This window comes from Mus caroli, chromosome 11 (genome assembly GCF_900094665.2).
Source record: "Mus caroli chromosome 11, CAROLI_EIJ_v1.1, whole genome shotgun sequence".
Taxonomy (NCBI): Eukaryota; Metazoa; Chordata; class Mammalia; order Rodentia; family Muridae; genus Mus; species Mus caroli.
This window is the reverse complement of record NC_034580.1, coordinates 26,369,536-26,381,989: the sequence shown is the minus strand read 5'-3', so window position 1 is coordinate 26,381,989 and position 12,454 is coordinate 26,369,536. Positions and strand designations below refer to the sequence as shown.

At 35.7% G+C, this 12,454-nt stretch overlaps 1 protein-coding gene and 1 pseudogene across 2 annotated transcripts in view; one reads left to right on the top strand and one right to left on the bottom strand.

Annotated features, from left to right (window-relative positions):
- Psme4 (proteasome activator subunit 4) overlaps positions 1–12,454 on the bottom strand; it is a 104,945-nt gene that overhangs the window by 51,981 nt on the left and 40,510 nt on the right. For both annotated transcript variants that reach the window (XM_021178408.2, XM_029483959.1), the window contains 8 exons: positions 11,043–11,107; positions 10,654–10,804; positions 8,551–8,649; positions 8,244–8,313; positions 7,345–7,412; positions 6,254–6,469; positions 5,615–5,772; positions 3,489–3,584 (listed from right to left, as the gene is read on the bottom strand). In XM_021178408.2, coding sequence (XP_021034067.1) covers positions 3,489–3,584; positions 5,615–5,772; positions 6,254–6,469; positions 7,345–7,412; positions 8,244–8,313; positions 8,551–8,649; positions 10,654–10,804; positions 11,043–11,107 — 923 coding nt within the window. The remainder of the gene's footprint in view (positions 1–3,488; positions 3,585–5,614; positions 5,773–6,253; positions 6,470–7,344; positions 7,413–8,243; positions 8,314–8,550; positions 8,650–10,653; positions 10,805–11,042; positions 11,108–12,454) is intronic.
- Positions 3,987–4,351, top strand: LOC110306167 (annotated as a pseudogene).

The following is a 12,454-nucleotide window of genomic DNA, read 5'->3' as shown; positions in this document are numbered from 1 at the left end:
TCTATATAGGTAGAGCTGCACCTCCTAACTACTGTAGCAGCAGTGTCTCTCTTAAAGTCCCGGGCAAAGAAGGGAGAAATTCCATTCTAAGATTCATTCAGCAATGTATGACATCAAGCATAGATAACTGCTAAAACTTCAAACTTTTTTAAGTTGTATTAAGCTGAAAACTTTTTTAGCCTTAATTACCCCTCAAGGGCCTTATGCATACACTTTGACACTCAAAAGTTTATGGTAATTACAGGTATTTAGTGATTCCCACCCCAACACACATTGCTCCATCATTTACTTTTAAACTTTGGATTTAGCTTTTTGTATTTGTCTGTCACTCACTGTATAGCATAGGAAAAAAAAAAGTTTTACATTTAGTAGCCATTTCCCTAATAGTGAAACTAAGATCATCACATAAACTCCATTAGAAACAAAACTACTTAGAAGTAAAATGGGCTTCTGTTTTTCATCACAGTTTTCCAGAGGACAAATATGATATCACCAACAAATACAGAAACCAGACCTGATTTGATACTAAGTCACTTGACTTTAAATGTAACAGACCACGATACATTTTTCTACACAAAACTTAGATGAAGAATTTAAATATACATTGAAAAATATTTTTTGAGTTGCTAATAGTTCCCCAAATTGATGTGGTATTTTAACCCCTGTGGCTTTACACTAACACACTCACCACTATAATGCACCCTATTCTCTCCATCCGTGGGTTTCCCTCCATTGCCTCCAGACTCTAAGAATCTACCCTCAGTGTTCTTTTCCTCTCAGCTTTAATCTGCTGACAGTCTCTGTGAACTCTACACATTCTTCACACTTGGGGGGTCACAGGATGAGCCACTGATTTAATTTTTTTCTTTCAACTCAATTCAGACAGATGATTTTAACAACAATTTTACTGTAGGAGAATAAGCATTTTAGAAGTTTTAAAGGCTATTTTATTAGTTTCAGATTCATTCACTTCTGCAATAAAAGTGAAAATAGTACACACAGGAAATAAAAGCACAAAGTTGTACTCCACAGTTTTGGATAAAGACAATACAAATTATTGCTGGAAATATTTCATTAATTACTTAAAAGCCAATGAAAAGGTTTTGTTTGTTTTCTTTTGTTTTTTGTTTTTTTTAATTCCCACTTAATAGATGAGAGCACTGGCTGCATTTCTAGAGGACCTGGGTTTGATTCCCAGCACCCACATACATGATGGCTCAACGTTATATGGAGTCTATAACTCCAGTTCCAGGGAGATCTGTTGCCCACATGTATAAAATAATGTAATAAAGTAAAAAATTTAAGTCCCAGTTTAGCAATTTAAATCAAAGAGATGATGACTTGTTTTTAACTAAACAACATAGTTATTATTCTGCATAGAACCTGTGTTTTAACATGTAAATTGTTCTTTGATTTTAAAAACTATTTATGCTTAATGTGTTCTGTATGACTTCATTATATTTTGTATTAAATTATTATCCAAAAGTGAAGGTTTCTGCCTCCTCCTACCTTCATTGTTCTTTCTGAGACAAAGTCTCAATATGGCCAATCTCAAATTTTCCAACTTTCTACCTCAGCTTCCTACAATTACAAACATGAGGTGCTGAGTCTGGTTAAATTTTAAAAATCTAAAGCATAAAACTCTTCAGTCTAAATTATATTTCTAGTGAAAAACCTCATAAGTAGAAGTCTGTGTGATTCTTAGAGCTTAAATAATGCTGTATGTATGATATTATATGGCATTTATTAATATACTAATTTTTTTAGGAAAAGGCATCTCATATAAAAATCTAATTGGCGTTCTAAAAAACAAGTACAGAAATTTTTCTTGAGGGGGAAAAAGGTTGTAATGAAATCTTGCTACACAGCCCAGAATGGCCTCAAACTTGCAATTCCCTACCTCAGCCACTCCAATGCATATGTAAGCCACTGAATCTGGTTTATAAGGGAACTTCTGTCACAATGAACGTTTACTTCAGAAGAGAAGAGCTTGGTGGCTACACCTGTAATCCCAATATGCTGGAAGCTTAAGGTAGAAGCCAGTCTGTGTTTCAGGCTTAGCCAAGTGTACAGAGGGACCTTAGTCTCAAACAAACAAACAAACCAACCAATCAACCAAATAGAAAATGCCAGAAAGAAAGATGAAAACTTGCCACAATTCACTACAAGAGTAGACATGGCAGAGCTACACACCAAGATAAACTGCAAGGCAAGCACAGGAGTCTCCTCAACTGGTCGTTTACCACTGCATCCCAACCATCATAAGACAACATGTTTGAGCTCTCAAGACAAATTAATACATTAATCGGCCACAATACTTTCTTGTCAACACTTTCTGTAGAACTCTGTTGACACACCCAATTTGGTAAGCATGAAACAGCGCTTTGTGTGCTAGACAAGGATTGTTTTTACAATATGACACAGGGTTAAAATCATTGGAGAGAAAAGGTTCAAAGGGCTCTCATCTTTAAATATATTTCAAAATTAATCTTTCTTAACAAAAATGAACATTGGCAAAATTGTTCTTGTATCCAACTATAAGATAGACGAGTGAAAAAAAATCTAATTTTTTTCAAAGACTCACCAAGTTCTTAAACAAGCTTAAAACAGATTTTGCCTCCTAAAATTACACTACTATTTCTAAACTTAACACTCTGTCATGATAAATATTTCTAGGGTGAAATAATAGGCAATGTGTTTTGGAAAGTATAACTCCAAATGACCATACAAATTGGTCATGTCCCCATACACTTTTCCAGTAAAGCTTTTTATGGTTCTATTAAAAGACAAAAAGCAAAAAACAGCAAATAATTTCTCCAATCCCAATTTTTAAGGATAGATATCTACTCATTTTTTATGTGATCTTCATTAGCTTTCTCAGCAATAAAATAGATGCTGGGAGAAATTTCACAGTAACCCAGCCGCTAACTCCTCAGGCTAAGCAGTGCTCACTTCACGGACCCTCCACTTTGCACAGCCCAGATGGCAGCACCAGTAATGGGTTAAATATTCTACATGATGTACCAAAACATAACACTGAAGAAAATATTAGTAAAACCACTCTTCTATAGGACTTGTTTTTGGCTGCAGGATCCTAACTCAATGATGACTGCTGGCAAAATAGGGTTTGTTTTGTTTGTTTGCTTGCTTGCTTTTTAAAAAGAAGTGTATTAATCTTAAATTAATACTTCCTAACTGTTGTTTTAAAATGTACTAACCTGTAAATATATTTTATCTTGCAACCATATGAAAAATCTGGATAAAAACCTTTAACAATCTCACAGACCTAAATTATACCTTAGGTATTTTGTTGGTTTTTTTTGCCCTAAAAACTACAAATATGAAAGATTAAATAATTCAGAAACAATATCAAGAACAAAGCAGTAGCCCATGAAGTAAGTAAACTTAAAATACACTCAAATGTCAAAAGAATAAAAACATGTAGGTTTTTGTTGTTGTTGTTGTTGTACTGTTTTGTTTTTACTTACAAGTTAGTAACTGGCTCTCCTTTCAATGGAGGTAGAAGGTTCCCTGAACCAATCAAGCAGCTGTGTACTATAGTCAGACTCTGTAGAATATCATCTCTAGACAATACAAAAAATATAGTCATTTTTAGAAAATACCTAATGCATTTTATCAAATTTATCACTTACTGTTAGAACACAAACATATTTATTGTTAATACTAGGCCTACTTATACTCAGTCAGGCTGTAAAGAAATAATCACAAATAATACCTAAGTGCACTCTGAGAAGGACAGTTTAGTTTAATTAACCAAACACAAAGACCTCTACTACTAACAAAACGTAACAAAAGAAAACATGTCTACCTTATCTCAACTCTTAAACTTGGAATAGGAGAAAAAAAAAAAAAAGAAAAAAGAAAAAGGGGTAAGAAAAAAAAAAAAATCTAGCTACAAATGTGCTTCCAAAGAGCAGTTTAGAGCTTAAGCACTTCGGAGGTCTGAGGAATGTCAACTATTCAGTATGGTGGCAGAGGTCAATAAACTGGAACTGGTGTTCCAGAAAGCTGACTCTGATTTGGATTACCTTCAATATAGGCTGGAATATGAAATCAAGACTAATCACCCTCATTCAGGAGGACAGAAAAATGCAGCTGCAATTTTAAAGGAATTATCAGCAATAAGGTCTCAATATCAAGCTTTATGTGCACGCTTTAAGGCAGTTTCTGTTGAGCAAAAAGAGACTAAGAGCTGCATTTGTGCTATTTTGAACAAGACAATGACCATGATACAAGACCTACAAAAGCAAATAAACCTGGAGCTTACTCTACTGACTGAAGAAGAGGAAGCTGTGACAGAGCAATTAAGTCTCACATGCCAGACTTCTAAAACAGAATGTGAAAAAAGGAACTCTGACGGAGGGAAGATCAGTTCCAGAGATTCAGCAAGATGTCTAGAGGCTGGGGGCTCATGAGGAAGTCTGACATTTTCCTTGACTGAGAGGATCATGATGCATTTCATATGAGGAAATTGTAAGGAGGGTAGATATCATAAGACTGGAATGGGAATAAAGAAACATAAATACTGATAACAAAAAAAGCAGTCTAGCATATTGTATAAGTCAGTGTTAGTCAATGAAACTTCTTCCTCCAAATCTTACCTATGTCTATTAAAATTTTCTGGCATTTGATAAGCACTAAATTTCTTATTATTATTTCTGGAACTTTCAAAAATTTAAACTATAAAGGCCCAATGGATTAAAAATAACTATTTCTTGCTAAATGTCTATGGGAAATAAAGAAAATCTCAGTTAAATAACCTCAAAGTCAACAATGAGAACTACTAAAAAGAATGGATTTCTATGTTCAGTAGAGAGATAAAGTATTTCCTTTGAAAGGAATATACCTTAACTATACTTTCCAATACAAGCAAGTAGAAAAGTGTTTCTGCCAAAAAACTGGGAGGGTAATATAGGGTCAGTTTTTCTATTTAAGATGTTTAGGGAAGCAGAGAATTCCTGGTCTATATGTTGAGAAACTGTCTCAAGATAAAACAAAAACAGAAAAATAAAATATACACAAACAATACAAAAACCCTAAAATGTTTAGATGGGGCAGAATTTTTAGCACAATGTCTGTCTAGCATGCCTGGGTTTGATCCTCAGCCTTGCATGACCTAGGCATGACGGGACATGAATCAGAAGTTCAGGGTCTTCAAAAACCCAAACTAAACCACACACCCAAAACAACAGTTGAAACATTCATGAATCTTGTTACATATTGTTCAATATTTTTCTCAGTACATTTAATGCACATTTTAAAAACAAACATTGATTATGTTTATGTATCATGGGGCTACAGATGGCTCAAAGCTTAAGAGTACTTTTCTCTTGCAGAGGACCTAGGCTCAGTTCCCAGAAACCACAAGGTGGCTCACAACCACCAAGTCCATGTTCCAAGGAATCCAAAGCCTTCTGTGATTTCTGCAGCCTGTAGGCATGCACATGGTATAAATATGCAGGGGAAGCACTCATACACATAAAATCAAATAAACCTTCAAAAGAAGATTTAAAAAAAAGAAAATACATACATCAGATAACAAAGGTTGGGGCAGGCACTGAGGTTTGACAAATAATAATAGAAGAAAACTAACCTAGACATTTCAAGTTCTCCATCTCCACAACACTGGAGTTTGATAAGCTCAGGCTGAAGAAAGGAGTCTAACAAATAGAAGGCAAAAGAGACTTCTTCTGAAGAAGGAACATGCCACTGGATCCCCAGATTCCACAAATCTCCAGGCTTACCCCAGTCCTAGAAAAAGAGAAGCTTTTCATTAAGTTGTTAAGTTGGAGAAAAACATGTATAGGCCAACCTAGGCTACATAGCAGGAAGGAAGGGAAGAGTTTTAGCTCCATGACAAGTTAAAAAGCACAAGGATACTACTACATTCCAGTAATAGCTTTAAACAATGTACTTTAAAACAAAGAACTGGGGCTGGAGAGATGGCTCATCAGTTAAGAGCACTGAATGCTTTCCCAGGGCATAGGGGTTTAGATTCCATCACCCATGTAGTGGCTCAAAATCCTCTAACTCCAGCTTCAGATCCAATGCCCTTTTCTAGCCTATGTGGGTACCAGGCATATATATGCTTCAGGCACACTTAATAAATAAACAACAACAACAAAAATTTTTTTTAAAGACTGGACATTTCTCTACACAGCAAGGAAAAACATCTCTGATTAACTTAAGAACCCAATATAGTCTTTAATTCTAAATGGCTGAAAATGCTTGCCTTAATAGGGAAGTATTCAGAAGGCGGCTTGTTAAAGCCACCTGGAACACTGCAGTACTCTGTAGGGTAGATTAGTGTGGTAGACCGAAGAAGATGATGCAGAAGGTTGCAAGACAGCGTGTAGCCCTGCTTACAGGTCAGGTGTAAGGTTCGATGGAGGATCTTTACAAGCTGCTCCCTATACAGGAGTAACTTCTTCCCATCTACACGAGTAATCTGAAAAGACAGGGAAAAGTACTTGAAGGCATTTGGTTTGAATATAGAATTAATAACCAATTCAAGGTTCATTCATACTTGACACTACAGTAGCTTAAAAACAATGTTTCTGTAAATGGCTCTAACTCATTTTAAAATCATTTTAGAAGTGTCATTTTTAACTATACTTTAGTAATTATTTTTTTTAAATCAAAACACATTTTCTAACTTTATGCTTTCATATGCCAAAGTAACATCCCTTTCAAAAGAATCAATATTTCTTTAAAGGAACAAAATATATGTATTTAAATTTCTAAACTATCTCAAAAAGAAAACTCAAGTTTGAGTGGTAATCAAATTTTGACTGCAAAAGATTTCTCAAGAGTTGGGCATGGTGGTGCACACCTTCAGCTTCAGCACTCTAGAGGCAAAGTCAGGCACATCTTGGTGAGCTGGAGACCAACCCGGGCCACAAAGTGACAATCATCCCCCATCAAAAAACAAAACAAAATAAAATTTAAAAATTCCAAATATAATAAACTCCCAAATGATAAGTTATTCATCTTTAACAGAAAAGTGGACTCAGAACATTTCTATCTTATTTGACAATGACAGACTTTTAAATATTTCATCTTCCTGAAGCTAAAGCTTGGTGGTGTGTACCTGTAAACTCAGGAGGGCAAGAAAGAAAGATTACCATGGGTTCCTACATATTGGAAATATGATACCTTGTCTCATCAAAACAACAGCAACAATATTAAATCCCCAATGTCTTACTTTTCATATGTAAATATCAGTCTGACCAAAAAAACAAAACAAAACAAAACAAAACAAAAAAACAAACCAAAGACTAAACTCTAGAAGCAGCGAGTGCTTTCTTCCAATGCTTCTCATACCTCAGACAGAAGCTGAAGGTTCCACAGCAACTCCTTGTCTAGCTCTTCTTCATTCAGCACATCATCATCTACAATGGAAAAGTAGCATCACAGAAGAATCATGAGTCCCATGGATATAGTACATGAAAATATTTCTATTTTATATTTCTAATAGTTCAGAAAATCTTTCAGGGAGACTTAAGTCTTCATAAAAGTGAAATCACTTCAGAAAGACGTGAAAAACTATTTTTAAGAAAGTCACAGGCTGTGATGGCACAAGCTTTTAATCCAAGCTCTTAGGAGGCAGAGACAAGCAGATCTCTGAGTTCAAGGTCAGTCTGGTCTACAAGGCTAGTAGTTATAGAACAGTCAGGGGCTTCACAGAAAAATCCAAAGGGAAAAAAAGAGAGAGAAGAGGGGAAGGGAGGGGAGGGGAGGGAGGGGAGGAGAGGGGAAAGAGGGAGGGAGAGAAACAAAGGAAAAAAGGAAGGAAAGAGACAGACAGATGGACGGACGGGCAGAAAAAAAATAAAAGAAAGATCAACAAACTAACCAAGACTTCTGCCAACTGGCATCTCACAAAAAGACTGACATTTTCAAAGTAGCTCCTGATAGCTGTTTCATGAAAATATTAATTCAATATGGCATGACTTCAAAGTTACTTACTAACCTGGATGATATATTATGTGTGCATGTGGAAGGGGGTACACCTTTAATGCTAGTACTTCAGAGGCATAGGCAGGTGGCTCTAGTGAGTTCCAGGATAGCCAAGGGTACATGGAGACCCTCTCTCAAAAAATAAACAAACAAACAAAATGTAAATGCTATACAGACTAAAGGATCTATTGATATTATCAGTGTTCTAAGAACAAAGAAAAATTTATTTGAAAATTACATAGGTTTTACTTCTCGTGACTTACTCATTGTAAGCTGAGTTATAACAGCATAGCAGTGGGGAACAAACAGCTTCAGGGATTCTTCTGGGCAACACTGAAAATGCATTATTATTAATAAGGTGTCGTTTATTTAAAGTAAATACTTAACAGTCATAACATATGAAGTAGCACTATAGCACTGCAAGAGCAGTGTGTTTTAATAACAAGTACTTATGAAATACCCATACACCCATAACCCAGAGAGGTTGGAGGAAGAAAGAATATTTGAGGCTAACCTGGGCAAAAGCAAGACACAGTATCTAAACAAAAATCAAAATACAACAAAACTTACCTTTACAGCAGCTCGGCACATGTCTGCCACCATGCGACCTGCAACTCTTGTTTCAAATATATGTGAAACAGAAAAGTTAAAGACCTTCTGAAGGGCCACCTGTTGATACAGAAAAAAAATGAAAACACTCAATCATTGTAATTCTTTAGAATTCTAACAGTAACTAAGAAGTAAAAATTTAACCACTGATTACATTCAGGTCTAAAACAGTTTCTATGGATGATAACTTAAAAATACTTGAGGGGACTGACAAGACAGGTGAGCAGGTAACTGTCACCTTTAGTTTAAGTCTCAAAACTTGCATTGTAGAAAGAGAAAACAGGCTGTCAAATGTAGTCTACACATGCACAGTGGCACACACACCCATACAGACAGAAGCGAGGGAGAGAGGGAGGAGGTAAGGGAGGAAAAGTTAAAAACAAAACCATTTGGAAAGCAGTAGCTGATTTGAAATAGAAATGCTATCTACCATTACAGTAAATGGAAGCCAAATGCAATTTAATCACCTCCAATAATTAATATAATAGAACAGAAGTTTTTTGGATATCTATTTCTTAAAATTTGTCATTCTGACAAGTATCAGCTATAAATTGTTGTATCTATTTAAAGAACTGAAACATGTCTAGTGTGGATGCTTACATCTATAATCCCAGTGAGTGGAGGTGAGACAAGAGGACCACTGCATATTGAGAGCATCCTGTGATACATAGCAAGTTCCTGGCCAGCCTGGATATAAATCCAAGACCTTGTCACAAAACCAAACCAACCCAAAAACCAAAAGAGACTTGAAGTAGTCTACTTAATTTTACAACGTCACAAAATCTTAATCTACGTGAAGGAATGGATTAACAAATACCAAAAGTTAGAAACAAGGCTTGTCTACTAAGAGATGGGTTATCTTCACTTCTTTAGATTCTTTATAGTCTTTCTTTTTTTGTTGCTGGGTTTTTGTGTTTTGGTTTGTTGTTTGTTTGTTTGCTTGCTTGCTTGTTTGACACAGTCCCATGCAGCCTGGTTGGCTTGAGGATAACCCTGAACTCATGTATTTCTTGCTAGGATAAGAGCCAGTATTAGCAGCTCTGCCTTTAGTCCTAGCACTGGAGAGGCAGAAGCAGGCAAGTTGTTAAGTTCTAGGGCAGCCTGGTCTACACAGTGAGCTCCAGGACAGTCAGAGCTACATAGTGAGACCAGGTCTCAAAAATAAAACAAATGCTGGGACAACAGGTGTATATTACTCTACCTGACTATGCTCATATATTCTTAGTAACTATTACACATGGGTGTAGTATAGCTGAGTTTTTATCATGATGAACATATTAAGTGTTGATTAATCTTAAAGGAATGAAGGAAACCAATAGAAACAGTAATTTTAAAGACCATACACCTAGAAGAATGAGAGGCTTTCAGATGAATGGATATTTATGCCTTAGAAGGACGTCTCTTCAAATTCATCATAAAATTATCCCACCAAGAAGTTAATTTTTAATATGTGATACAAATTTTTCTAAAACTTCTCTCAATTAAATTACAAATTTTAAAAATATGGCCAGTATCAGGCAAGGTGCTAACTCCCCTATAAAGTGAGTACTTGAACGGGAGGTGGGCATTCTCCTTGAGCACTCTTCTGTTTATAGACATTGAGAACATACTGCAATCATTAACACTGACCCCAAAGTCAACAATAACTCACACCTGTTCAAGCTTACTTAATGCAATTCTTGAGCTGCCACAAGATTTAAAAGGCAATTCTCGTATGCTTAGAAACATTAGAACTCATGCATTACACTTCAGTTTTAAATTACAAAGTCACCAAAGAAAAGCATGAAAATGCAAAATATTCATCACTAAGTAAGTCACTTTAAAGAACATTGTGTCTATACATAATCTGTAGAAAAGGGATACGTGACAATTAATAGACTCTTTTTACCCCTTTACACATACAATGATTTCTGCAAATATTATCTGCAGACACATTTCAATGAGGATGAACAACGTTTTATTAAACCTTCAGTTGAACATAAAGGATAACTGGCTGATACTCATTGCAAAAACATCAATTAAATAAAAATATTGGAGTTACATTTTGTAGTCGTGCTCTCTTACCATAAATATGTCTTTGGAACATTGTGTGAGGATTGTACTAAATGTAGAAGACAAGCCTAATTCAACCAAACTCTCCAAATGAGTCATTTTCTCTGTTTCTGTCTCTTCCCTTGTTTGCTCCAATGTGCTACTTTCTATTAGTCCAAAGCATCTGAACAATCCAAACAAAGCAAAGTTTAGGAACAAAATAACTAGTGACAGGTAAACCTCTATTCTTATTACTACTCAAAGACACATCTATTCAAGTTTTTCATAACTCATAAATAGACTTCACAGTACCAACTTTAGCTTTGGGTAAAATCTAAATAAAAGGTTATAGCACTGAAAGAAACCAGTGTCAAGGTAACATGCAAAAAGTGAGAAAAGATAGAACTGAGTTATCAACTTACCTGTCCATAAATTGTAACACAAAATCCTCAAATTCAGCTGTTGCCGAACAAAGTTCTTTTTCAATCTATAACATTGTAATATGGAGGAAAAAGTTACAAATATGCTTAATTTCTCCCTCTGAAGTAATGAAATTCAATTATGACCTAACAAGCAAGTCGATGCATGTTTCTTTGCATTGGATACTGTCATAAACACCATAACCACATATATCAAGTCAGAGCTATTTCACTACTTTATTTGAACCAAGGCAACCGACTTTATTTTCAACTCCAGGTTTCAAAATGCTTCTAGAGCTGTAAAGGACAGCACTGTACTACTTCATAGCCAAATAATGCAAGTAACACAAGCATACAAAAAAGCAAACATGTTACAACCTCAAAAACACTGCTTTCACAAAAGACAGTTGGAATAGACTGGTGCTACTGGTATAGAGGACAGCAGAAAAAGTACCATTAAATATTGCACAATGGAAGGACAACCTTCCTTGACAAAGACTTGGTTCAAAGGTTATCACTGTTGAGACACTATGTAAATCTAGGGCTTACAGCATTCAGTTTGAAACTTTTAAGAATTAAGCTTCTTCACCCTCCCATATTTACTTGGCATGTTTTGTGTAGCTACAGGCTCTAACTTTAGTTTCAGTAGTATTCAACCTCTGTGTATGTGCACATGCATTTGACATACATGTGGAGGTCAGAGGACAACTTTATAGAGTCACTTCTTTCCTTTCATCTTTACATGGATTCTGGGGATCTATTTCACATCACTAAGCTTGCTCAGTAAGTACCTTTTCTGGATGAGGTATCTCATTGGTCCCAGTACACAGTTTGTGTCTGTAATTTCTAAGATTATTGGACATTTCTGACTTGTAGTAAGAGAAGAGATTTAAATGGTTTCCTTTTGGTAAAACTTCACTTATTCTATGCTTCTTAACAGTTCCATAAGAACCACAGAAATTAAGAAACCCTCTGTATTAAATGCCACTGCTCCTGGAAAAGGTTATTTAGGCAGACAATGACGGATGGGAAAAGTGGCAGTACCGCCTATGTGGGACAAACCTTGCAAACAATGACAACAAACTGAAATACACCAGCAGCTATTTGGAAAAAGGCCTGTGCTTCCTGTACTTCCTAGGCTGTGTGCTACAGCTATCTCACCGTCAAAGATGCCATGGCTTCTAGTCCTACAGGTGACTCCAGTCACAGAACAACTGTAGTTTTTATAAAACAAAGTGACTTATTTGTGATGGGGACTGACCCTAGATCCTCATGCATAATAGACAAACACTGTACCACCTTTTATAATGTTTATTATTCAATTTTTGAGCCATGATAAGTGATACAGGTTTGCCTTGAACTAACTCATGACCCTTCTATCTCAGCTCTCTAGGCACTGTGATTGCCAGTGTATA